Below are 27,510 nucleotides of genomic sequence, written 5' to 3' on the forward strand. Positions count from 1 at the left end.
TTCTTGAGGAACATGCAAAGGTGTCCTTGACATCACATGGCACACTTATTTTTGTGTACAGTAGTGTGTAAATTTTTGCATGCGGAGAGGACTGTCTGCATATACTAGGGACTAAATATTTTCCTGATAGTGCTTTTAAGCATCCTCTTAGGCCAGATATTGATCTGGAAAGCAAACTGTGATTACATGGATTCAAGTGAGCACTTTCCTGATGTTGGTTCTGATCCATCACAGTAATGTTGTTAGAAGAAAAATGCTTCCACCTCAGCAGGAGAAGTTAACTTTCCTTTATTATTAGTGGTATAGAAGCAATCTTTGAAAGCCTTGTTAGCAGTTAGTTATTCCTTTTGTGCTTGTAAATTCTAGCTTCTTTACTTGGCAGAACAGGGTGACCAAACCATATTAAAGATACCATTTTTAGGGAGTCCCAAGGAACTGTTTTATAAACAAACCCTTGATTAACAAAAGCATCTATTGTAGGTGTTCTTGTAAAGCTATATTTTACATTGCAGTTTAGCCACTTAATTTAATTTATATTTTAACTATATAGTTACGTTTACATAGCTGCCATTATTATCATTACTTTCTCAAACTTCTCTGTGCCAGGAAAGTTCAGCCTAAAATTTTCCATATTGAGTGATCTTTGTTTCCTATTCTAAACAATTCAGCCTTGTAAATTAACAAACATAAATTAACATTGTCTTGTTACCTGCTTAACAGAAATCATAAGCCTTCTCTGCATCAAAGGCAAGTCATACTATCCATCATTTCACTCCTGTTTCCATTACCCTCTGGAGCACATGGGTACTTCCATCTTCCCATTGCTGTATTTGCTGAGAACTTTGTTGTGTTCAAAACAGAGCCTGTCTTAGAACTTCTGATGTTAAAGGATGTGCCACTCATTTGGCTCACTGTCTGTCAGAGTTAACTTATTTCGGGGTGCAGACACTCAGTGCTGCTAGTTTGCAGAAGTTCTCAGTTTGGTGAAGTTAGTACTTCTCTGTGGTACGCTTGTGTTTGGTATGGCATGAGGTGTTTTAGAAGAAGAAATAGACAAGCTAGATTTTGTTTTCACTGAGTTCAGTGAAGATGGTGCCAAGACTAATGTTGAGGGTGTGGGGGAACACAATCAAAAAATGACACTCCAGATTGAAGGGAAAAGTTACTGATATGGTGGGCTGGAAGAACCAGAGGCTTCTCAGCTCTTGAAAGCGAAAGGACTCAACCTGCAAGGAGAAGGAGATTGGAAAGACCAGCATGGCAAGTAGAGAAAAGAGGGCAAGCTTCAAGGTTGGACATGAGGGGGGAAATTCTGGGAGATTAAGGTGAGCTATCACAACAGGTTGGGCAGATAGATACCTTTTTTGAAAAAACTGTTAAAGTACTCTGATATTTTTGCAAACAGGGAGAGAGAGGAAAACAGAAGGAAACAGTTGCTGGTGATATATAAGTGTAGAAGACTGTGGCAGGTTGTTAGTCTGGGCAGGAAGCCCATGGTGGTGTGTGAGTGGGCATGGACACTGGGCAGGGAGGATGGTAAAATGCTACACAACAGGGAAAGCTCAAGATCTGCTTGACTAAGCTGAGGCACTTTAGCTGGAGCTGGAGACAGTTAAAATGCCTTCTAGCTAGTAGGTTGAAAACTGAGACTTGGTTTCAGCTTTAAAAACAAACAAGCAAAACAGGCTGGTGGGTACTGTCTGCATATCAAAACTGATGATTAACTCTGCAGCTGGCGGAGAGGGAAGACATGCAGGCTCCTTCCCAGGCATGGAGACCTTGTGGAAGCTGTATCAGCTGCCAGCCTTGGCAGCTCCTTCAGCCAATTTGCCCTCAGGTCTCCTGAACCCTGTTTTCACAGAGTGGGTGCTTCGTTGGAAGCAGGTACTTGATTCTGATTTTCTGCAGCATTGAATGAGTGTAGGGCTAAACTCCTGGTGCAACTGCAGCATCTTGGCAGGACTAAATAACAAGAATGCTGAAGTCTGTCTGGACTCTCTGAGGCTGTTCTGGAAATTATCTATCTGCTGCTGTCTGAAGTTGAGGCTTGGTGCAGCCCAATGTGCATGACTGCATTCCTCTTTATTTTTTGTTCTGTGTGACACAAAGGCAAAACTGAAAGTGTCCCATCAATTGTTTTGTCCCCAGGATGAAAGTGTCACACAACTGGGGCAGGAGCTTGCCCAGAAGCTGGGACTGAGGGTTCGAAAAGCATACAAAAGACCTCAGGTATGACTTCTTTTGTCTTAAAGGTTATCCTTTGCTTGTACAAATTTACTTTTGCAGAAGTGGTAGGTGCTGCTCTGCAGTTACAGACACGTGTACACAACCCTGCAAACCCTAGCAGGCTGCTGGCAACCCTCCTTGTCCTGACCCTCTGACTCACTTTGCCTTGATCCATTTCTAACCCCAGTGCTGCTCTGTGTCTACTGCCAGGATGTTTTCTGAGTCCCCAGCTGGTGCTGCAGGAGAAACTTCCAACACAGCAGATGCCTGCTGTGTTTTTTGCAGGAGAGGAATGTGTGACCTGATCCCAAAGCAGGTTTTGCATCACAATCGTCTCCCTGTTATGAGATGAGAAGGATGGGATCCTCTGCTGCTTTGGAGGCATGGCTAGTTTTGTAGTGCAGTGGATCATGAAGGGCTCCTGCCCCTTTTCTAGGTGTACACTTCTTTGTGGTGGGGGAAAGGCTTGGCTTTGGGAGAGCAATGGGTACACGCCTGGTCAGAAGCTAATTGACCCCAGTGGCTGGATCTGTAACTTTACAAGGAGGTGCTGTAGGTGTTTAAATGTGTACCCTGGGATGGAGCTAGAGGGCGTTAGGCCACTGCCAGCGATAAAGCTGCTCTCCCATAAGCTGCCTTGGTCACAGATTTTGCTCTCAGCAGCAGAGAACATGAGCTAGTAGTGGAGGCTTGGAGGCTGATGTTTGTGTTTGCATCCTCGGCCCCAAGCACGGCAGTGTTAAACAAACAGCGTGTTCCAATTGCAGAGGGGCACCTCTGTAGCATGAGGTGGAATGATTGGTGGGCATCTGGTTTGCAGAGAGCTTTTAGGGTAAATCTGACTGTAACATATTAATCCTCTCCCTAACAAACCTCACATGTGATTTGCCTACGCTTAGAAAACTCCTTGATCTCATAGCAGCTTTCCACACTCCAAAATGTTTCTATTGCAAAGAAAGGAAAGTTTATGTGGAAATACTTTTTGTAGCTGTTCATTGTATTGGCCTTGCCACCTTTTTTGCCACTGTCATGTTACTCAGCTGAGATGGGCTTAAACCACCTGTATGTTAGAAATTTAAAAATTAAACACCCTAGAATGCTTTTTATTATTTGAAATTCTGTGATTGGTATTTTGTTAACACTTTTGATCTTTTGTGTTGAGTTCCAGCTTTCACTCCAGTGTGGTAATGCCTTCCCAAAGTAATAATGTCTTAACAAAAAGCAAACCCATCTGTTTCTCAAGGAAGTTTTTTGCCTCCTGGTTGTGGGTTGGATGTTCTGAGGTGTACAGAACAAATAAATGTCCCTTTTCAGTGTTGACTAACGTGCACTCTTGTGTCACAGTGGAGTAACCTTTCGGGGTGACTTTTATTTTTGGGCAGTGCTTGGGAGGAAACCATATTGTAATCCAGCTTTACCTAGTTCATGAGCATTCACAGGCTGAATTCTGCTCTAAGACCTCTCTCTTCCTTGCAGCAGGAATTGGAAACATTCTCACTACTCAGTAATGGCACTTCAATCAATTCATCAAACCAGGTAGAGTTTGCATCCTGTGGTTGTTACTGTTTATGGACTATGCTACTAGAATGCTTTAAAGTTTTATTTACATGCAAATTTATAACTGTCTTTTAAGTTTGAACTGTTTTAATTAGTGTTTTCTGCTCTTAAGGGATATTTCCAAGAAATTAATTTATTTGAAAACATTTCTGCTGGCATAATTTTATGTTGGTAATTAGATCACCAATGATGGTTATTTCTCTTAGTTATTGTGGATGTTTGCTATCTCTTGCATTTTAAATAAATTTTTGTTTTCAAGTTTTGAATGTCTAACAACAATGCTAAGTAAAAGTCAGAAAGTGCAACTGCTGAAGAAACATATAGAATTAAATCCTGTGATGTACTGAGTAAGGTACATACACAGTTTATGTATTGTTTGTATTGTCCTGGGAAACCCAGCTGGGCAGGGCAGTGTACAAAAACTAAGGTAAAATATAAGAAATTTCTGGTTTCTATGGTCTACCACTGGGCAAAAAAAGTCCCAACAAGCACTTGCTGTTTTTACATGCTGTTTGGTATTCCACAATGCTCCTTAAAGCAAATAAGCAATAAAACTATAAACATCGTAATTTTGTACCACAAACTACTAAAGAACTACTTTACCTCTCACTGTTCAGTGGTTTGGCTTCACATCTTTCTAGGAAGGCCAGTCAACTTTCTTTAATAGTTGGGCCTAGTTTTTAATTTCAAAATCTTTACCTTTTATAAGAATTGAAAATAGTGCAGACCCCACTGTAATAGATGCAGTATTACAAGACAAATGCTTTACTTGTGCCTTTTTAAGCTTAATCTGAAGGCACATGTACTTACCTCGATTTATGTTTCTGTAAAATATGGACTCAATTTATTCCTTGCCTTGAGCTCCAAGTCAGCAGTTGTCTTGGCAGAAACATTTTCCTGTTTTGAATTTGCTGTAGAAGTTTGTGGTTGTTAGATTGCAAAATACGTGAACTAAGAAAAGGAACATTGTGTAAGATCAGGCTAATCAGATCTCCCATGCAGTGGGCTGACCAATTGATGTGTCCTGGGACTTGGGACACAGTGTTTTCATCCACACATGAAATACCCTGTTCTATGTATGGAGTTGCTCACATGGTTGGATATTGTGCAGACATGATTTTCCTTTGTAGCAAAAGGATTTGTTCTCTGTTGAAGGTAAACATGAATAGATTCCTTGGATCAATGGCCTCCTAAAGTTCATTGGTTTTACTGTTCCAGCACAGAAAGAGGCCATAAAGGAAAAGAAGGGGTCATACACATTTAGGAGTAGTGAAGAGTCCCATATGTAAAGTGTGGATGTCTATTTAAAGATTACCTTCTCACAATATTTTTTGTCTACCTTTTCCTACATCCTCTTTGCAGGCTACTTCCAATGGATTGGGCTCAATAGATGACATCGAAACAGGTAAAGATATCTCTCTCCTCAGACTTTTGTGGCTTCAGTATGGTATATGATCAGGCTGGCAGGCTTGAGAGGTTCATCACTTGCATTTGTGTCTCTTCTGCACCCTCCTAACTTTGATAACTGGGAGAAAGAAAAAGTGGTGGTGCAAAGCAGGAGTGCTTTTCTTGCAAAACCAGCGTTTTGTCCTGGCCCTGTGAGAGACGTGTCTGGGAGTTAAAAGGGTCTGCTGAGGTACACAGCTCTCTCCAGTTGTGCTTTCTTGAAGCTGCTCTTGGCAAAGCTTCTGAAATTCTGCTCCAAGACAAAACAGTCCAGATAAAGTGAAGTTAAGGTTGTTTTGCTCTGAGTGCATGTGGTCCTTCAAGACACTGAGGTGGAAGAATTGAAAACAAAGGAGTTGGGAGGAACCCAGGGAGAGCCGAGTTCAGGGTTAGGCACCCAGGAGGAGAAGGAAGATTAACAGGGTTGCTTTTCTCATGCTGGGAAACAAGTGACCTTAACTCTGCCCCTGTAGAAAGGCTTGCTACCTTGTGTGCTGGAGCACTGAACTTCTGCCTCTGAGCACATCAGTCTTTGTTCCTTTGTAAAGTAGCTCTGTGTGCGTGAAGGTAAGTGTGAGGACTTAACACCACAAGTAGCAATTGCTCTTTTTATAGAAAGAAACTAATTTCATGATTTGGGTGCTTTGGAAAGCATGTTAGTTCTCTGTTGAATGCCAGTTTAGTATCTGCTTGCTATATGAGATCATGAGACCCAGTTCTGTGAATTAAGGAGAGTTTTTCACATTATCTTGCTGTGCTAAAATTAACTGGACTCCTCCTACAGACTAATGAATGACCACATCCAGTAAGCTCTTCATCTAATCTGGATTTGGTGTAAGAGCAGCATGCCACCTTTACTGCAGATCAGGCAGACAGAGCCTTTACTGCTAGGAAATCTTTGCAAAAGCACTGGAATTATGTTATCAAATTGCCTTGAGCATGGTGTGCTACCAGGACAACTGTGGGTGCTGGGTACCCTGAGAGTTTCAGATTAGAAGAGTTTTTTAGCAAGGATTTCTGTGGTTGTTGTTTTGTTTTGTTTTAAAGTGCAGACTCTTGAAGCCCTTTCCTCCATGTTTTGCTTGAAGTTATCTGATTAACTCAGCCCAGTCCTGCAGAGAGATCATGGCTCAGATCTGGCTCAGTATGGCCATTGGCCAGCTAATGCACCAGGGAACCACTGCTGTTTTGGAGAGCAGAGCTAGAAACAGTGCTTTTAAAAGCCCTGTGCTTGCCCCTCGGGGACAGGCAGGTGTATGGCCAGAGAAGCTACCAGCTGGGGGGGCTTGGTATGAGAGACTTGGTTCATGGGTGTGTATGGACAAGCCCCTTGTTGGCCTTATAATAATAGTGGGGCTGACTGTGATGGCAGGGGCAGAAATCAGCAGGTGTGGGTGTGCCTGTGAGCTACTCATCAGAGAAAGCTGTTTTATTCTTTTAAGATGGAGCAAAAGTTAGGGGAATGCAGAGGATGCCTGAGCATTCTGTAAGGAGAGTATGTGAGATGTGGGTATCATAGCTGGTGAGTGAGGTCAGCAGATCTGGTGTCCTGAGGAAAGCAGGAATGGGAAAGGAGAGACAGGGAAAAAGATTGGACAAAGTAGAGTGGGAGGAAGTGGCTGAAGGAATAACAGTGTTTGGGTGGTCAGGGAGAGGGGAGTAGACATCTTCCTTCTTCCACTTGCAAGTAGTGGAGCCTTTTGGTCCCTGGTCTTTTCCTTGCCCTTCACATGCATTGAGCTGTGGGGGTCTCATGTTATTGTCTGCCTTTTGGTCATGCATTCAGCATTTCTGGGTTTGGGGCCTCTTAGGGTGTGTGAGGGCCTCTTTTCTTTGCTTCCCAGTCTGAGTGGAAAATGCAGGGCCTCATTCATTCCTCAGAGAAGGTCTGAACTGCTGGATCCTTTGGGGCCCTGTCATTGTGCATCCTTTTGCTCCCCGCTGCACGTGTCCCCTTCCCTTCCAGCATGTTCTGAATTTCTTGTTGGCCTCTGTAGGGATCTTGACAGTACTCCAGATTTAAACATCTGAAAAATGGGAAGGCACAAGCCATCCCTTTGTACTGCAGGGAACCTGGCCAAGATTCCAGCCATGAGAAAAGCTGGATAGCTGGCTCCCTGGTGGCTGGGGGTTCTGCACCAAAGGATGAGATGATTGAGATGAGATGAGATGAGATGAGATGAGATGAGATGAGATGCGAAAGTCATTGCAAAGGGGGCATGGGGTTGGAGCTGAGCCTGATTGGTGGGGCAGCTGCAAAACTAAGGACATGTACAGCCTGTGGGAAATGCATTCAGGTGCACACTGAAATCCTGTGTTGGATCCCATAAGGTACAGCATGTGTTTGCTTTCAATGGCATGCTTGAGGATGTGGAGAGGGACCTGTGTCTGTTCCTCTCCACTTCCCCTGCTTCCCTGTCTTTGTCATGGTTTAGCCTCCAGTGCCTTGCACAGTGACCTTTGCTGAAGTCCATCCATGTGGACCATTCACAACAAATACTGGAGGAAAGGTTACAGGGGTTGGTGCTGTGCTCCAGGTGAGGTTAGAGATAAGGGGGCATGCCTATGTTTGTCATCTCTGCTGTTGTTTTGTTCAGGACTTGGGGGTTTGCTGGATTTGCTAATTTGCTGAGCTCTCTGAGAAGAAGCTCTCAGTTTGCAGCCAGTAACAGGGCTCACTCGCCTGGTGCCTGATGCAGAGGGATGGCCAAGTTCTTATGGGGGTTGAGTGAACAGACCTGCTACAGACAGGATGCAGCATTTCTTGCTGGATCAAGTTTTGTGTCTCTGAAGCTTGTCTAGTTTCTTTCCCAATTTTATCAATCTTTCTAATAAAAGCTATTGTCTCTCCTTCCAAACTTTGCCTTGCTTTTATAGCCTTACTCTGTTGCAGTTACAGTGCAGCCAATGGAATATCGATGAAGAAAGTAGCACCTTTGTCTTATTTATTTTCTTTTATTCCAGGACATCTGCACAGGGGCAGAATTAAGGTAGTTTGGGTGCTTGGTTTGAGAACTGCAAATGTAACGCTGCATTTTCCAAATTTCTAACATTTGAACTTTTTTTTAACCTTTAATTTTTTTGAGAATAAAATGCTCTTCTGTGAAGAACATGTGCTTGCAACCTTAACTTCACTTAACAGAGGTTTATATTGCATGATGGGAACATTTTACTACTTCAGTAGTGTACTGGACAGGGGAAGAAACATTAGGGAAAACCACTGCCTCTTTCCTGTCTCAGCCCTGCCTCACATGAGTTCCCAAGGGCATGTTTGCTGATCAGATATTGAGGGGGGAGATGAGTAGCAACCTCCCACTTTTGGACATCAGGAAGGACTCAAGAGCAGGGAATTTACTTGGGTGAAGACAGTCTGATGGGGATTTTTGGGACACATTGTTAGCACAACCTGATCTCACCACTCAATCTCTGACTCTCCTCTCAACAGGGCCTTGTGTTTTTTGTCTTCTTCCATTTAGAATGCCTGTGTTCTTAGAGAGGGTGTGCAAGTAAGCAAGCTTTCAGCTGGGTTATCAAAGCTCCAAGGAGTAGAGAAGGCAGTGATCTCTGCCAAATGCATTAATGAGGAACATTAAAGAAAAACACCAGGTGGTGGGTTATAGAGAAATTGTATTATGTGCCCCTGGCCTTTAGTCCTGGCCATAATGAATTTGGTAACTGCTCAGCCACAGGTTTTGTGTTGTTCCTGGTTGCTCTAGGTGCTTGCCAAATCCTGACAGTCAGACTGGGCACTGGCCCTTAGAATGTATTTCAGCTCTTGGTGAGCCATTGGAGAGTGGGAACAAAAATGAAAGGGCAAGTACTCTTCAGAGTAGAGCCTCTCCTCTCAGAAAATTGGCATATTTGGTTTTTGTGATTTGATGGAGTTGTACAATATTGTTTTTGCCATGTTGTGCTCTATTTGTCTCCTGCAAGAGGCTCTCCTGGTGACTGGCTCTGTTTCTCTCTCATCACAGACTGCTCTATGGACCTGCAGTGCCTCCCAGCTCCTGTGGCCACCTCCATCCCTGTGAATGAGGGGCTGGTCCCTTTGCCTCCTGACTCAGATGCAAAGGGCTTGCCCACCTCACTTCCTGCTGCCAGTTTGCTCCCGTCTCCAGACTGTGTACCCTTGCCAGTGCCTGAGAACACAGAGGACTTCACAGATGGGGACATCATTGGGGAAGAACTAGACTCCCTCCTGGATTCCCTTGCTGAAGGGTCACCATACCCTCTGGTAAGAGCAGGTGCTGCATGGGTCTGCTGCTTCTTTGTTCCTTGGAAGTCCTTGGAGCATGAGATGTGCATGCTGCCTCTCATTCTCTTTCTGTAATTCTTTTCTCCTATCTCTTCCTCTGGAAAAACTCATCCATTCTTTCCTTTATTTCTGCTACTGTGAGTATGTAGAGTCCTCCTCCAAGCACGCTTTGCTGTGTGCAGCTTCAGGGAGCTGCCTCTCAAAATATACCCAAGGTAGCCCTTCCCTGACATCTCCTTCCACCTGGCCTCTCGTGTCCGTGAAGTTGAAGGAAGGCTGAGAGTAGTAAAAGGAGTGTGGTGAAGCAGGAATGATGGATGTATTTTATACAGTAGACATGCTCTAATCTCCTTGTATTTTGTGCAGGTTGCACTCAGCCTAAGCTCGTTGAACAGGTCTGGGAGCTGCATAAACAATCTGTATTCATACTTATGTTGGATTTTAGTTGCCAGCGTTGCTTATGTGACCCACCTTGGGTCTGGAGGCAGTATAGTGATTTTCATGTTGGAAAAGCCCTGGTGAGAGGTGCCACGGGTCGTGATCATTGCCCTGACCTTTGCACTGGGTGTACTCAGCTGCCTTGTTTCTCAACCTGAGCTAGTTTAAGTGCCCAGCGCAGCGGACTGCCTTGCAGACTGATGAACTCAGGTATCCCAACACCTCCTCAGAGATCCTGGTCCAGATTGTTTGCAGTACAGAAAAATTGGGAGGACTGTGGGAAGTCTGCAGGTGGATTGAGCTGCCAGGTATCCTTTTGCTCCAGCTAGTACAACACGCCCTTCACTGGGAGCCTGTTGCTCTCTGTTGTCATGGTTTGACCCAGTCAGATACTAAGTACCAGATGGCTGCTCACTCACTTTCTTCCTGCCTCTTCCCCAGTGAGGAGGATCATTGAAAAAAGCCCAAATCTTGTGGCTTATCTTGTAGCTTAAGATAAAAAGAGCTTAATAATTGAAACAAAATAAAATACAATATTAACAACAGCAATAATAATAGAAAAGGAGAGGGAGGAATAAAACCCAAGAGAAACAAGTGATGCACAGTACAATTGCTCACTACTTGCTGACCAGTGCCCAGCCTTCCTTAAGCAGCAGTCAGTGACCCTGGCCAACTTCCCTCAGTTTATATCCTGGGCATGATGTTCTGTGGTATGGAATATCCCCTTGGCTTGTTCAGATCAGCTCTCCTGGCCATGCTCTCCCCCATCTTCTTGTGCACCTGCTCACAGGCAGAGCATGGGAAATGGAAAGTCCTTGACTTTGAGTAAGCATGACTTAGCAATAACCCAAACATCAGTGTGTTATCAACATTATTCTCATGCTAAATCCAAAACACAGTGCTGTACCAGCTACTAAGAAGAAAATTAACTCTGTGCTGGCCAAAACCAGGACATCTCTTTTCAGTCTTTGCTCCTCAATACTAATTCGCTATTTTTCCTTCTTCCTGCTCCCCTGAAGTCTCTGGTCCAGGGCACCATTCCCACCAACCTACCAACAGAGATGCCCCAGTTGATTCCTGTGTTTCCGGGGGGAACTCCGCTGCTGCCTCCAGTTGTGACAGCCAGCATCCCTGTCTCTACCCCTCTGCCACCTGCCTCCTTTGGCCTGGTGATGGATCCCACCAAGCAGCTCTCCTCCTCCTCTGTCCTGGATGCCTTGGAGGCCCCACCAGGAGGAAATGGTGGCTCCACTTTAGATTCGCTGGATTCCCTGGATCTGCTTCCATACACAGATACAAGGCTTGATGCCCTGGACTCCTTTGGGACAAGCAGGGGGTCGCTGGATACCTTGGATTCCTTTGCCATTGGTAGGTGCAGGGTGATGTGGCTTTTTGTTGCCTTAGCTGTGAATGCATGCCAGAATTATTTCCTTCAATGCTGAGGACATATGTCTTGTAGCTTTCTCTGCTAGTGTGGCAGAACAGGAATATAAATGTAGAAGAGAGCAGTGAATTGTCTTGGACAGAATAGCTGATAATGTTTAGCTCAAAAGTAATGAGAAAAAGCTAGGTATGTTATCCCAGATAACCAGTACCTGCATGGAGTGAAATCTAAAGAGGAGAAAGGAACATCAAGGTGTATAATGATGAATGATGAGATTTGAACTTGCCTTGGTGTCCAGAACAACTCCCTTGGCACAATTTGCTGGACTATAGCATGATTCCTCCACCTTCCTCCTCAATGACTCTTTGACATTTTGCACAAAGTGAGCAGAATGGTGGTGACTGTTTTAGATGATAAAGGACCTTGTTGTGCTGGGCAGAATGGTAGAGGCCAAGGTAGGTCTTTCCCATCTCTGGATTCAGGGCAATGAGTGTCCTCTTGAATGGGGCTCTGAACTCTCATGTCATAAAGAGAAAAGCTGTGAAGGATGGTGGGCAAAGACTAAGTTGCCTCCTGTTCAGGAGGGAAGTGGGCTTCTTCTTGGTTAATTTGTTCCCAGTATTGCAGTATATTGGCAACAAAAGTATTTTGAGAACAGCAGAGATTGGCCAGTCAGCACTTGAACACTCACATTCACCTCAGCTTTGGGTTGCCACCTTAGTAATGCCAGTTTTCAGCAGCAGAGAGTTGGGTTCAGTAGGATTTCGGGGACAAGAAAGCATTTCCTGGAGTTTTTCTGAGTATAGACAGATGCTTTGGGAAGAAAGTAGAACTTTCTTTGTGAGTAGAACTGCCTCTGAGAGGGAAATGATTGTTTTTGTTTTGTGGGGCTCTTTTCCCCTTCTTTTGCCCAGAAGAAACTAGCTCTCAGGAACTGCGACACCCACCTGGCAGCCAAAAACCAGCCCCAGTGGTGAGTGAGCTACTGCCCCGTGCTGACGTCCCAGGGTGCTCTGGAACCAAGGTAGTAGTGGTAGTAGGTAATGGGTGATGTAGGTAATTTGGGCCCCTCCTCTTACCCCGCCCTGGTGAGTGTTGCCTCCCATGCTGTGGCAAGGCAGGTAAAGATTCCCACTGAGTCAGCAGGAAGACATTTGTTCCATCTTTGTTTTTATCCATAACTCCATATTGCCCAGGTAAACATGGTGTGACCAAGGCTGTAGGGTCAGCAGGGGATCAGGGAAGCCGGGGTCCCACTGGATCTGGCAGACACATAATGCTCAAGGATGGGGCAGAGTAAGCCAACTTCGACTTCAGGCTACTGAAGTTCTTTGTTGCTCTCTGCCCCTGTCAGGAGACTTCTCCAGATGTTCTGCCTCTGTCCTATATCTCCAGTCTTTGAGAAAAAGGGGAGGATTAGTAAGTTTGGAACAAAAGTTATTCTTGAGTTCCTGTCACCTGCTGGCCCTGTTAACATCAATGTGAATATCCCTGAAGATTGACTGATAAGAAGTTTGGGTTTTTTTTGTAGCTTGGGATAAGGTTGATTTAAAAGTCTTTCATTGCAGAGTAGATTGTGATGGAAGGAATGGGAAGGAGTGAGGAGGGCATTTTGTTCTGTGGCTCGTGATAGAAAACTGAGGTCTCTTACCAGTAGGAAAGAGGCCTGTCTTTGAAGTGAACACACCACAGTGTTCATTCTCTTTGAAAAAGTTGCAGTCATCTGTTCTGGAAATGTCATTTCAGATGTGAACATTTTGATGAGAGAGGAAATGAGAAAGGTTTTAAGAGACTGGAGTGGGGCAGGGGTTGGAGAGGTCTCTTGCCTGTGTGGTTGCAGAGCTGAACAGAGAGCTGTGTGTGTTTTCACTCAGGTCAGCCTTGGTGGAGGGAGTCACCCAGCTGTGCCCAAGGCCACCGAGCACCTGCTGTCCCAGCCAGAACCAGTAATGCCCAACACGGCTCTGCTGGTGAAGAACCCCCTGGCATCTACTCATGTTTTCAAACAAGCCTGTCATATCTGCTACCCCAAAACAGGTGATGCATTTGCTCTGCCACCAGAGCACTGGCACAGACTAGGAATTGGCTTTCCCCAGGTTGATGGGGTTACTCTCTCTGGCAGGGCCCAAGGCTGGTGATTACACCTATCGGGAAGGCTTGGAGCACAAGTGCAAGCGGGACATCCTGCTGGGCAGGCTGAAGAGCTCTGAAGACAAGACCTGGAAGAGGATCCGTCCTCGCCCAACCAAAACCAACTTTGTAGGATCCTATTATCTGTGCAAAGGTGATCTGTGGCAGTTGGTCGCTGGGAAAGGGCTGTGCCAGGGGAGACTGGGAGGGAAATTCTGTTTGATGTTGCCTGCTGGCTCTAGGGTGTCCTGTTCCATCAGTAGCCTATGGACTGGATGGCTCAGTACAGTGAAGGGCAATGAGCTGCCATGTCATGGAGAGCAGGCAGCTTCTAAAGTGGTGGAGCAGAAGAGTTCCAAAGGCTCAGTGAGTTGAGTGCTCAGAGCTGCTCTGCTGACATGGGCTTTCCTGAGAACCTGCCTCCTGGACATGCGCTCACATTAGTCCCACTCACCCAGCCGCCCATGGCAGGGTTCTGGTTCTGTCTAGGGAAAAGCATTCTCTGCCTGCTCCTTTGCTCCAGCCCATCCCACAGTACATGCAGGCAGTGTGACCAGACTGGTATCCCAAGGCAGTGTCATTACAAAGTACCTAACAAGGTGGGGAGATTGCAAAAGCCAAGCTAAAATGGCTCCTTACTGCTGGGCCTATGGGAGAACTTAATCTGTATTTGCTTTAAAAGGAGTTAGATAAGTCATTATTCAGGCCAGGCACTGAATGAAAGCTGGCCTCTTGTTTTGAGACAGTTTCCCCCATAGCAGCATTACTGGAGATTGTCACCATTCAGTAGTTTGCATTAACTCCTGAATGTCTTGATATAGGTGAACTTGGGAGGAGATGTCTTTTCCTTTTTCATTTAGCTCTCTGTTTTCTTGCTTTCAGTTCCATGTGGAACTGTGGGCAGTGGGAGAAGACAAGAGAGAGTTTAGTTTCTGACTGGGCCGCCCTGCCTGTGTGGTGGTGTGTGCTGTTTGTTGCTTTGTAGATATGCTTAACAAGCAGGACTGTAAGTACGGGGATAACTGCACCTTCGCGTACCACCAGGAAGAGATCGACGTGTGGACGGAGGAGAGGAAGGGGACCCTCAACCGTGACCTCCTCTTTGACCCGCTAGGTGGGATCAAGCAGAGCAGCCTCACAATTGCCAAGCTCCTCAAGGAACATCAGGGCATCTTCACCTTCCTCTGTGAGGTACAGAACTGGTGGGAGGGGGCAGGCATCCATCATCTCTTCAGTATGTGTCTGGACCACTGATATGTTGGTAGTTGCCACCACGAAAATACGGTGGGATGACTTGCACAACTGGAATAACTTGGAATGGAAACTCTTCAGGAGGGACAGGTGAGGAAGGAGAGGCAGTGGGGGACCCCTGTGTGTTAGGGAGTGTTTTCACTATCTAGAATTTAACGATGATGAAGATAGGCTTGAGTGGTTATGGGTAGGAACTGGGGGAAGGCCAATAAGGTGAGAATCTGTTACAGGCCACCCAACCAGGGTGAAGAGCAGACAAAATATTCTGTAGGCAAATGGGATAAGTCTCATCATTGCTGGCCCTTTTTCTTGTGGGGAACTTTAACTTACCAGGTGTCTGCTGTAAGTGCAGCACAGCAGAGAAGAAACAGTCCAGGAGGTTCCTGGAGTGTGTGGAAGATAACTCCTGACACAGCTGGTGAGGGTGACAACTAGGGAAGGCATCCACTGGGTCTGGTGTTTGTGAACAGAGAAGGACTGGTGGGTGATACAATGGTTGGAAGCCGTCTTGGGCACAGCAATCATGCAATGGTAGAGTTTTCAGTTCTTGGAGAAATAAGGAGAGGGGTCAGCAGAGCTGCTACCTTGCCACTTCACCTTCTAAAGGGCAGACTTTAGCCTCTTTAGGAGCCTGGTTGGCAGAGTACCTTGGGAGGCAGTCCTGAAGGAAAAAGAGTCCAGGAATGTTGGACATTCTTCAAGAAGGAAATCTTCAAGGTGCAGGAGCAAGCCATCTGTAACTCTGTGTGTCCCAGCCAGTGCCCTGCTCCCAGAAGGACAGTGAGCATTGTACATAGGAGTGTGCAGGAGAAAGGAGTAGTTTCCCTCCTTGGCCCTGCAGCTGAACCAGGTGCTCACAGCCTCATGGGATCACCTGTCTCTTCCCCTATCTTGACATACTGCTTTGAATTGTAATTTAGCCCCAGTTACTTTAGAAATCGGAATTCCGTAATGCAACAAATTCCCACTTCATGTCTGTGCAGAGCTACTGAGTTGGTCAGTTGAGATTGCTTCATACCATCCTAATGCTCTGCAGCACAGTTTCCCATGTTGGCAGTGCATGCAAAGGGACGTGTTCTTTGCTGTGAAGTGGCTGTTCTTTTTTCTCCCTTGTTCTTGTTCTGTTGGCTAACAAGGAAAGAATATGCAGCTCTGACCAAAATTTTTCCAACCACAATGGAAAATACTGTGGAGAATGAGCCAAAAAATGTTGTCCGGAAGCTTTTCCAGAGATTGACTTGCTTTATTTTAAGCCCTACCACAAAGTTTTCACCACACTTCTTTCTAACTTTGAACATTAGAATAGGCTGGCTTTGGTTCTTCTTTCTCCTCTAAGTGAAGTCGCTATGGTTCACTGCTCTCTAAGATTTTCCCAGTGTGCTACTTCTTCTCTTCTCAGATTTGCTTTGACAGCAAACCCCGGATTATCAGCAAAGGGACCAAGGACACACCATCTGTCTGCTCCAACCTTTCTGCAAAACACATTTTCCATGACAACAAGTGAGTGAACAATTTTTTCTCCTCATGGGAACCATGTCTCACAAGTCCAGCCAGTTTAACTCCAGGGCTCTGGTTTCTTTCTTCTTTCCTCCCTATGGGTTCCAATCATAGGACAGCTCAAATCATGATAAATAGCACTATGGGCTTCACCCTGCATGTTTGCTTCTGGTACTGAGGGATTTCAGGCATCAGTAAAGCCCTTTGGAGTCACTCTGTTAATAAGTTTTCCATTGACTTAATTTGACTTTCAGTTTGGCCTTTACAAAAAGGTCAAAACAAAGATCCTCTAGCTCAGGATCCTGCCTCTGACTGTCTGGTAATGAATGTTTAGGGAAACAAGTATAACAAACATGTCAAGTACACAGTCATACAATTCCTTCTGCTTCCTGCCAACCTCAGCTGTGGGGAGATGCTGAACCAGAGGAGTTGGTATCTTTGCTGCATATTTTTAAACTTGTCTGATCTCTGAACTTAGGCAGAGCATCACCCATGTGCTCAGGGTGAAAATAACTACCCAGGCTTGATAGGGTGGGAGGGCAGGGGTTTGCTTTTCCCAGAGGGAATCTGTCTCTCCTGGTGTGGATTTTCGTGTGTCCTTTGCCTGCCCAGTCAAATGTCTGCATGTCATATGTAAGGAGGAGGGGGTAGGGTTTGATCCTCTGGTGCTTTGTATTTTTCTGCAGGTGTCTGGTCCACATTGTGCGTTCCACCTCCCTGAAATATTCCAAGATCCGTCAGTTCCAGGAGCACTTCCAGTTTGACGTGTGCCGACACGAGGTGCGGTACGGCTGCCTGCGTGAGGACAGCTGCCACTTTGCTCACAGTTTCATTGAGCTCAAGGTCTGGCTGCTGCAGCAATATTCAGGTGAGTGGGACTTGGCTGGTGTTGTGTACACCTGAGTTTCTTCCAGTGTGTACCCAGGGCCAGTTGAGAGGGACAGAAGGTGGTTTGGGACTACTGAGAAGATGTCACTCGCTCCTGCATATTACTTACTCTGCCTCCTCAGGGACACAAAAGAGAGTACCAAGGTGTTCTGTGAGGTGATTTGGCCCTTGTCCATTTATAGAAACAGGGCTATTATAATTTGCAGACCAGAAAGCCTTTCCCTTGGGACCAGCTGAATAAAATTAAAATAATTAGGAAGATAGAGCTGAATCCCAAGAGCTGTTTGGTGCTTAGATCTTGTGCAAATAGCAGCTGGACCCCTGAGTGAACATGTCTTGCAGTGAGGATGGCAGCACAGATGATGAAGCAGTTGGTTATATAAAGAAGGCTGTGAATCTCCAGTTTCTCAAAACAAATTCACCAACAGCAGGAAATTGCAAGATACTTGGTGTTTCCCAGAAAGCCTTTGATGACATGCCTCAGGGGAGGGTTTTATGGAGATTATACTCAGGGAAATCATATAGTGACACTGCCACATCTGGCACTTTCAGTCCTGTCACTTTGTCTCATCTGATATATTGGAGGTTTTCTCTGGCTGCTGTCCTGTTGGCTGTGTAGATATTAGTCCACCCACAGTGCTACCTACATGTTTTTTCACCACAGGGTCTCATTTAGTGCAACACCCAGCCTGGTAATGGGTGTACTTCAGAGAGGAAACACATTATGCCTGTTTCTCACCATTCTTTGATGTCATAATTGATGTTTAGTGCAGTCCTTGGCCTTGGCTTCAGCTCATGAGGGAGAGTGATGAACAAGGAGCACACTGTGGCAAATGGCATCTTTAATCTTTCTGTTTGCCCTCATTTACTTGTGGCCTCAGGAAATTAAAAAATTACAGCTCTGGAATTTCTAAGATAGCACACTGCCTGTGAGTCATGGGCCACCATTGCTGCCCTACATGCTTGTGATACTGCTCATTGTACTCTGGGCACTCTAATATTCAAGTACCTTGCTTTTATCTGCATCCCATGGTTGGTTTATTTTAGTTGTTTTGGTCAAGTTTTGTTACTTGAAAAGCTTCTTTGCTCCCTTCTTCCTTCCATCTGTGTTCCTTCCTTTTCATCCTGCAGAACAAATAAACTGATTTTTTTTCTTCTTTCCTTCTTTATTTGAAGAAATCATTTCAAAGGGAAAGCTGAGGAGATGAAACAAGCCATGAGTTAAACTGCAGAGTTGATCACTAAGGCTTAATGATCCACCTTTTCCAACAATAGGAGAGACATTATCTTGTGGGGTTTTTTTTCTGCAGGGCTGTATATATGAGCCTGCTTTCCTTGTTAGTTTGCCTCTCTCAAGTGTAGCCTTCATTATGGAAACTGAGATTAAAGGTAGTTGTTGCCATTCTCTGGGAATGCTTTAGCTTTGGAGCAGGAAGTTTCATTTGAGCACTAGTTGCTCAGCAAGAATAGGAAGAGGGCAGCTTACATTTGAAACACTTCACAGCCATTTGAGCATTTACAGAGCTTTTGGCTTTGTTCATGGGGATAAAGGATTGTATTAGTGGAGTAAAGGTTCCCAAGATCTGAAAATTGGACAGGCAGGACTGTTTTCTTGTTCACTGTGGCTTTTCACAGGCATCTCTTGCTATCTTCTTCAACCAGTGGTAATAACAGACTCTTTGTCTTCACTAATGATATTGCAAAAGATGCCGAAATATTATAAGTAATCAACACATGGGCCTTTTGGTTCCCAGCTCATTTCTTTGTGACAGTTCCTGCTTTGAAAAGCTGGTAGATTGGAAACCATCCTTTCACATTTGTGAGGGTTTTTCTTTCCCAACCACCACATTTCTAGACTGTATTGTTGAGATAGTTCAGAATTCTAGAACTGGAAGAAGGCAGTCACAAGAACTACGTTTGAAATTCAGTTTTCTGACAAGACCCTGTATATGCTTCTCCCTTTGGTTCTGCACCCCATGGATCACAGGTGTGCAGAATGGAGAAGGTGGGAGCTGCTTCAGACCTTTTCAAGCCAGGTCCAGCGCAGCATGTAAATTTTTTGTTGTGGTTTTCCCAGATTTAGAGTTTTTATCCCCAAAATACAAATCATCCTTGTGTCTGACCCTGGAATACTTGGACATGGAAGAGGGAGTTACAATTTTTCTAACTCTACACCATTTCTTCTGGGATTAAGGGTTAAGAGGTAGACTATTCACCAACAGCTCTGATCTGTGAGCAATACCAGTTATGCAGTAGCTGCCATTTTAAAGACCTGAGCAAATGTTCTTGAAGAATGGTGAAGTTTTCTGAGTGCTTTTCATCCTGTTCAAACCCTGTGCAAATGGTAGTAGTGGTGCCTGATGGGGACATGAACATCCAAAATTACAGACAGGAAAACTGAGGTCAGGAATGCTGTGACTTACCCAAGCTACACACAGCCTAAGCTGAGATGAAAACTTTGTTTGGTGGCCCTTAAGTTCTGGAATGTGCTGTCTCCCAGATCAATGATTATGTTAATGTAATACTCCTGGGGAACACCTCACTTCAGTAATAAAAGCTGTAGGCATCAGCAAAGCAACCAGATTAGCAATGTCTGTGTCCTAGGGATGCTGCATTATGGCCATCCTCAGCACTCCCCTTGCAGTCAGCTGCCTGTGCAAGATATTTGTTTCAGTTTGTTTTGGCAGCTGTCTTGGGTCTTTAGAGCACTTAATAACTCGAATGCCCATCTAGCTGGCTGGTGCTAACAGAGGCTGTTCCCTCACCACTTGAGCTGGTCAGGAGCTAATTCCTTAGATAAGGTCTGACCAATCCTTTTTCTTGTTGTCTGATGTTGTATTTCTGATATCTGAGACCTTGCAGATCTTTCCTTGCTGGTTATTTACTAGCAGCTGTTCCTTGGTTAGATTCGCACTGCTGCCTTGGTTGTGCTTGGCATCTATTTGTGTTGAATTTCACCTTTCTCTTTGCCTGTGGGGGGCCCTCTCAACTTGAAGGTGTAACAGGCTAATTAATCCCAGCAGGTAATAGGTGAGACTTCTGGAGTCTTGCAGATGCTAGATGTCTCAGTGGGTGTCTGTGATCCTCCAAGCTAGAAGCAAAAACTCCATATACAGTAGATCAATAGTAACAAAGCATTGCCTTTAGGACCTTGGTAGAATCTGCTGATATGGGGGTTGGGGACAGCCTTGGTCAAGCTCTTGACCCTTGTGAAGAATTATTGGCTTGGAAGCAGTGTCTGGATTCTTTGCAGACTGCCTGAGCAGAAAGCCAAGTCTAAACAAGTCCAGGAGACTGAGCTCTTCTTTTGTTTTGCTTGTGTAGAGAGGAGCTTGCTTAGCAAGGGATTAGACATATTCTGTGGTGCATTCTGTCACAACTCAGTCCTGACATTACCAGGGGGACTGTTGGAAGCTGTCAGCTACTCAGGGGTTACTAAGCCCAAACTAAAAAGTCGTGCAACCCCTCCCTCTCTTCTCTTGGTCAGAGGAGTGTAGCTCAGTTCTGTCTCCTTTTTGTTCCCAGGAATGACCCACGAAGATATTGTGCAGGAGTCCAAGAAGTACTGGCAGCAGATGGAGGCACATGCCAGCAAACCAGCCAACAGCGTGGTAAGTAAGGTCCATCAAGGGCTTGGAGACAGATTTTGCTCCCAACAGTTCCAGCCCTTTCTCTCTTTTCCTCCCACGATTGTGCCTGACAGATCCCAGGCAGACCAGGCTGGCCAGGTGAGAGCTGAGGTGGAGGAGATCTGAGAGCTTTCCTGGTTGCAGTGCTGGTGTTGAGCTTTGTGCCTTGTTTTGCAGTGTTGTGATCTGCTCTGTTCCCTGCTAGGGTGAAGCCTCCAGGTCACCGAGGGCAACTCACCTGAGAATGTTGTTTCCTGTGACACTTGCTGGTGAAACTGGGAGATTTTGGGGCAGTGGTCACATAGTGGGGACCAAATGTGTCCTGCTGCCCTTTAGTGGCCAAGGGGCAGTAGAGCAGTTTGAAGGACTTCTAAGGAATGACTCATGATGTCTGATCTGAATGCAGGAGTGGGCGGAACTGGCAGCCCAGGTGCTGTTGAGGCTGACAGAGACCTTAGTGGTGCTTTACCAGGAGGAGGCTGGGAGCTTTGCCTTTTTTTTTGCCACCAGTCTATCAGTGTGGAGGGCTGAACTCTCCAGCACTACCAAGAGCATACCAGGCTAGTGTGAGAGGGTTAGAAGCAAAGGGCTTTTTCTTTGTTTACTTTTCTCTGTCTTGTTGGCTATGGGCAGTTCTGTCTTATTATTTTTTTTATCCCAGAGGGGATTTCTGTACTGTAGGAGCAGAGCCCACCCAGTGAGGACAATTCCCAGCCCAGTCCTGAGGTTGAACTAAAGCACTTTTTGCCATTAGAACAGGACAGTGGTGGGGAAAGTGGTGCAAATCCTTTTTGTTCCCATTTGACCGCTTTCTTTAACCTTGGCAAACCTGAGCTTGCCATCCCTTGGCCTGTGCCTTACTGTCTGAGCAAGAGTGTTTCACCTTTGTGTGGGATGGGTCACCCAAGAGTTCCTCTGCAGAGACCAGTGCCAAGTGCAGTCTGTGAGCACCCTGTGGAGGAGGTCTTTTATAGGAGAGGAATCTGAGTCACTCATGTGATGTTTAGCTGCTGTTTTTTGTCTTGGCTGTGTGCCATCAGAAGTGTTCTGGAGGCTGCTGGGGAAGATCTTTGGGAAGGTCTGATGGGCATAGCTTAGCCTAACAGAAAAGATGCAGGTGACTACACTGACACTTGCAGTGGGCTCTGTGTCCACCTATGCACTGGTTATGCTGCATGAGATGGATTCATCTTCAAGGGGATGCTCAGTAATAAACCTGTGCAGACCTGTTGTGGTCTGAAACAGTTGGAGGAGAGGAATGGGAAGCAGCAGTCCAGAATAAGCAAGAATAACCAAGGTCTGTAGTTCCCAGGACTGTCTGACTTGCTTAACCTCTCAGGAAGCTGAACAGGACAAGTATGTATTATATGAGAAGTGGATGATCTGAATGCTCCCTGCAACCAGAGCTGGCTGTGATCTCTTTCTGCCTGGTGTGGGGACAGAGGCAGTGACATGTATCAGATGTGAATTTGCAGCAGTTTGTGACAGCAGTTGAATTTATATCAGCAATCCCTGCTCCCTATGTGCCTTGCCCCAAGAGCACAGTCCAGAGATTGGTTTTGTCCTGCCTGCTGTGAATTTACCTGCATTTTCAAGAAAGCTCTGTCTTGCCATTCTCTGTGAGTAATGAGGGGATTAAAGAAAAGATAAATGGACAGCTGTTTTCCTGTAAGCCTTGCAGCTTCAAATTCACCTTTATCTGGAAGTGCTGCTGCTGGAAGAATAAGCTGTACAGCAGGCATGGTCAGAGCATGTACTCTGAAGCACGTGGGATCTGGATGCTAAGTGAGGGCTCCATTTCTGGCTGCTGGGGCTTGCAAGGGGCAGAGGATCAGGAAAGGAAATGCCAGAGCCTGCTAAATCAGGGGATGGGTAGAGAGCTACAGTTTCTGGGCCCTGTGGACAGTGCTAGGGCTAATGACCAATGGCAAAGTCTGGCTGTGCCTCACAAATGCCTGTCACAGAGCTGACTGCACCCACAGCCCTTCCAGGGTGCAGAGGAAAAGCAGCAGCCATGTTGGTACAGTGAGCAAGTGCCTCCCAGCAGCACCACCAGCCGTCCCTAAGGATTGGCAGCCTGGTACTGGCACTGTGCAGGGAGACAGTCAAGTCAGTCAGATGCATGTGTTTGCAGTAACACACCATGGCTTTGGCAGCAGCACGTCCTCAGCCAGAAGGCTGTGCTTTGTGATGAGACTCGGGCTTGCTGCCGAAGGCCCTGCGGGCAGGACTCGCTATCTGCTGAGAGATGTTTACTTTTGCCATTGTTTTCTCCTGTCCAAGCAGGCTAACGTGACTCAGAGTTTTCTCAGCAGCCTTCCAGCTTTCAAAGTTGGCTGCCTGGCAAAGACAACTTCCCAGGAGTGCTGTAAAAACAGACCCCTCCTTCCCACCATCCCATGTGATCCACTCTCACTCCAGTGCCCTCTGGTCAGCGGAAGCGAAGTCACTCTGGGGGATTTTGCTGCAGTTTTGTCACAGCTGCCAGCTGGACTCAGCACCCAGGGCTGTCCAGTTGTGGAGAAAAGAGGCAGGCAGCTTGCAGGGACCCAGTAGCTGTGACAGTGAAGGTCAGGAGGCTTAGCAAGAAATGAAAAATGAAGATACACTGCTTGCCAAGCACCTGCCGGGAATCTTGCACTTGGCCCCACAAATTTGGCCTCACAGCAGCTGCTGTAGGAGTAAACCCAGTGGCCACAGATTCAGGAGCCAGTCAGCGGGGAGGGGCTGTTGTAGGGAGCTGGGTGTCCTCTCATCGCATCCTAGCAAACTGAGGGGTTGTAGCCCTCATTTTTTCTGGTTTTCAAGACCTGCTTTGTTGTTATTCCCCTAGCCTGCACCAGAATCCCCATGAAAGCTCACCTCAGAATTATCAATTTAAGCATGGAGAGGAAAAAACCTCACCATTAAGGAGTACTTGCACCTAAGTACTACTCACTCAGTTAGGTGGCTGAGTAACCTGGGCTCCTCATACAGTCCTCTGAGGTGTGTGGCTCCTCCAGAGAACATTTCAGTATCACTTAGAGGAGTTCCTGAAGATGGGAGACATGAATGGCCGTGCAGGGTCTGTTGCTTTCTGCAGAGCCTGAAGAGGAGAGTGGCCGTGCCAGAGACTTGTATTTATTTGGTTGCCATGGAGCACAGCTAGCACTATATTGTCTGGCTTCATAGCAAGGGGCGGTGCCATAGCCCACGGCACTTTTGCCTGGCTTCATCTGCTGGAGCCTCATGTGATATAATTTCCACACTGTTGGTTATCAGCAGCCTGCCAGGTATGTGTCTTGCCTTTACAAATACAGTCATGTAGCATTAACAGGAGCCGCTTTGAATTTTTGCTTGGTTCCTAATCCCCTGGGAGCACACATGCCCACTGGATTGACCAGCAGTTTGCATGACTCAGATGAAGAAATGCACAGGGCTTCTTTTGGTTAAGAATTTGTGGAAAAAGCAGCCCAGATTACCAGAACTACCTGAGAGATATTTTCTTCTCTCTGATCTCTTGTCTCTTCTGCAGACACTCAGTGTTTAGTTTTGCTGGGTCAGTAGGTTTGAGCAAAGCTTCCTGGCTGTGCTGAGAGAGATGTCACCAGGACGATAGCATGGGGTTGATAAAAGGGAATATGCCAGCAGTGCCATTTTGTTAACATAGGCCTATAGGTTTGATAGGTCAGTAGTGAGCGGTCGTGGAATTTCCTTTGGAGACAAAGTGGAGATTAAAGCTACTGTTGAAAGGCCACATATCTGAGAGGGAGGCACCTTATTACCTTTCATGATAGCCCAAATCTCAACTCTGCTCATCTCACAGCCAGCCGCTTTGAAGTGTTCTTGGTGGTCACCAGCACAGGTGACAGCTGACAGCAAGTGGTGAACGAGTCATGCGCTGGGAGCCACCAGAAAGGTCATTCTCCCAGACGAGAGATTGCCCTCTTTCAAAATAGAGTATCTCTTTTGAAAGAGATGCTGGTTCTCTCAGAGGGTCCTTTTGCTGGGACATCAGAGAACTGATGGCCTCGTGTATGCAGCACAGGTGAGGTCAGCTCCCCAGTCAGTTTTTCACAGTGACAGAGGACCCTTTGTCCTCCGTCACCCTCCAGAGTGCCAGCTCTGGTTCTCCAAAAGACTATGTCTGGAGGATGCAGAGTGGTAGTTGATAGCTGATGTGGTGTCTCCTGGGAAATGCTTTGATTCTGTGCTGCCTGTGCTTGCTGTTTTCCCTTCACCAAGGGGTGCAGCCAGGCTCCAAGCTGCTGCTAATCAATTGCTGGCAGAAACCTGCTCTTCAGGGCCACGGCTGGCATGTCTGGTTATTGTGAGATGCTTAGGGTTAAAGTCAAGGCATGGCAGGTGGCACAGGCTGCTGATGTGGCTGACAGTCAGAGAATTGTTTTGCTGGTGCATGACCTTTGTGCTTCATGGCCAGCTCAATGACCAGGGTGTTATATTGTACTCTCACATACTCCTGTGCCCAGGGCCACTGGCAGCCAGTCGGGTTTGTTTTTTGGTTTGGAAATGAACTGGAGACACCAGCCTCATGTTCTTCCAGTGGTGATACAAAATGCAAGCAGTTTTCCAGAGATTTGCTCAGAAAACATGAGGCAGCAGTGATATGAGATTGGCTCCTTTTCTTTTCCTTCTCCACAAGTTAGTCATAATCCCAACCTAGCCTTTTCAGGTGGGGTGGGGGCAATAAGTGCAATGGCTGAGAAGATATGAAATATGTGCATTGTACCTCTGTCCAGAGACTGTGATTCAACTGCCTGTGAAACGCAGTGCAGAGGAATTGTGAGAGACAGAAGCCTGCCCAGAAAAGGCTTGGAAGGCTATCAATAAGAGGACCCAGCTCTGACTTCATTGTGTCAAATGTTAGGTGTGACACGAAGTTCTTGGTGCAAAAGCAGGAGTTTTGTGTCCTGCATTGTGATATGGTACAGCTTCCTCCCAAGGGGCCTCTCTTAGCTGTGTGACCAAGGGCTCTCCACAGGCAGTGGGACATGGATTGCCCTCTCTGCAGGGAAGTGGGGATTAAGCTCTGGGGCAAGTCTCACAGAACTTGTCTGTACACGGAGGTACACTGCCAGGGTTTCACAGCCAGGCCTGGTCAGTGCTGGAAGCTGCCAGGCTGTCTGTGCTTTTGGCCAGATGTCAAAGCCCAGGAAATCATGCTGAAGCAAGCAGTGGTTTTGCTCCTGTGTGGTATCTCATCGGGCCACCGGCTAACACTGCCAAAGGAGAACTTATTTAATCTGGCTTGTTGCTGGCACACAGGCATGCCGGGAGCTGCCAGCATCTCTGTGGCAGGTTTGGGGGTGCATTTTACCTCTGTTGGCCTGAGGCTGTGGTTCTTTTCCCCAGGCTTCTCCCCGGAATCCCACGTCAAGCACCTTTGACCTCCAGATGAAATTTGTGTGTGGCCAGTGCTGGAGGAACGGGCAGCTGGTGGAGCCAGATAAGGACCTCAAGTACTGTAGTGCCAAAGCCCCTCACTGGTGAGCAATTCAACCTTCTCTTTCCTCTACCCCTCTTCAAGGGCAGGAATTTTTCATCCTACCTTCTCCACGGCTTCATTTGGCATGTGTGGAAGAGGCTGTAAGGTTTCCTAGCAGCCTCTCACTGCTCGGGGTGTTTGTCACTATAGCAGGCATTGCAGATAGCTGTTTTCCAGCTTCCTTCTCTCTTTACTGTGTGTATTTGCTGCCAGCAATACAGTCGTGCAGACTGTTACTCCTGGCACAGGAAGTCCAGATCCCACAATTCCCTTTTCTCCCAGTTCCTATAATTTCTTTTTACCAGGGCCACTAACAGAGTTCTCCTGTACATGTGTTTATGCACTTAGCTGCTTGCAGATGTCTGTCAGGTCACAATTAGAAATTATTCAAGATACCCTGCTTCCTTTTAAATTAGTTTCCCTTGGCTCTTTCATTGCTTTGGTTGCTCCTCTATGATGGATCTTTGGTTGCTCCTCTGTGATGGACCTATGATGTCTGTTTGCACCTCTTGACTCCTTGGGGCCCATGAAAATGTTTGGTGTGATAGAAGCATTGAATCCTAGAACAGTCTGGATTGGGAGAGACCTTTAAAGGTCATCTAATCCAGCCATCCTGCAATGAGCAGGCACATCTTCAACTAGATCAGGTTGCTCAGCCTGACCTTGAATGTTTCCAGGGATGAGGCATCCACCGTCTCTCTGGGTTGTGCCAATGTTTCAACACCCTCATCATAAAAAATTCCTTCCTTACATCTTGTCTGAATCTATCCTCTTTTAGTTTCAAGACACTACCCCTTGTCCCAACACTACAGGCCCCACTAAAAAAATTGTCCCCATCTGTCTTATAAGCCCCCTAAAAGGGAAATATTGGCTGGGAAGTCACTGTTTGGTCATGGAAACTGTGGCCTGTGTCACCTAGGCAGCCTGCAGGGATAGGATGGAAGGGTTGATAGAACTTGTCTTCCCATAACACAAACCACAAAGGCACAGTCCAGCTTAATATTGTAAATGTAAAACTTTTGTTGAAGAAGAGACAGAAGCAGCAGTTTCTGGAGGAAGTAAGTGGGTGAGGATTGCTTCCTCAGATGGGAAAAATAACACCTCTTTGTGCAGCTGCTGAATAGAGCTGGGGTTTTTGCTCAGGGTATCTCCTGGTGATCCCTTGCTGGAGCTGAAGGAGAATAAATACTTCCTGGCACTGTTCATAAGGTAGTGCTTGTAATGACTTGCATTTCTATTGCACCTTTCAAGCAGAAAATATTCCCAAGTGTTCTTCATGGATCTGATTGCACAAGAATAGGCTGTGTCAAAGGATGGAATGCAG

The 27,510-nt window shown here is 46.2% G+C and overlaps 1 protein-coding gene across 6 annotated transcripts in view; it reads left to right on the plus strand.

Annotated features, from left to right (window-relative positions):
- Nucleotides 1-27,510, plus strand: part of ZC3H7B (zinc finger CCCH-type containing 7B) — a 47,027-nt gene that overhangs the window by 10,214 nt on the left and 9,303 nt on the right. The window contains exons 6-18 of one of the 6 annotated variants that reach the window (XM_066549580.1): nucleotides 2,149-2,229; nucleotides 3,703-3,762; nucleotides 5,146-5,188; nucleotides 9,204-9,463; nucleotides 10,942-11,290; nucleotides 12,221-12,330; nucleotides 13,181-13,343; nucleotides 13,429-13,590; nucleotides 14,422-14,627; nucleotides 16,087-16,187; nucleotides 16,871-17,052; nucleotides 20,598-20,683; nucleotides 26,054-26,187. In XM_066549580.1, the coding sequence (XP_066405677.1) occupies nucleotides 2,149-2,229; nucleotides 3,703-3,762; nucleotides 5,146-5,188; nucleotides 9,204-9,463; nucleotides 10,942-11,290; nucleotides 12,221-12,330; nucleotides 13,181-13,343; nucleotides 13,429-13,590; nucleotides 14,422-14,627; nucleotides 16,087-16,187; nucleotides 16,871-17,052; nucleotides 20,598-20,683; nucleotides 26,054-26,187 (1,937 nt within the window). The remainder of the gene's footprint in view (nucleotides 1-2,148; nucleotides 2,230-3,702; nucleotides 3,763-5,145; nucleotides 5,189-9,203; nucleotides 9,464-10,941; nucleotides 11,291-12,220; nucleotides 12,331-13,180; nucleotides 13,344-13,428; nucleotides 13,591-14,421; nucleotides 14,628-16,086; nucleotides 16,188-16,870; nucleotides 17,053-20,597; nucleotides 20,684-26,053; nucleotides 26,188-27,510) is intronic. The other 5 variants (XM_066549584.1, XM_066549583.1, XM_066549585.1 and 2 more) reach the window with 5 other exon arrangements.

Source organism: Molothrus aeneus, chromosome 5, assembly GCF_037042795.1.
Source record: "Molothrus aeneus isolate 106 chromosome 5, BPBGC_Maene_1.0, whole genome shotgun sequence".
NCBI classification, from domain to species: domain Eukaryota; kingdom Metazoa; phylum Chordata; class Aves; order Passeriformes; family Icteridae; genus Molothrus; species Molothrus aeneus.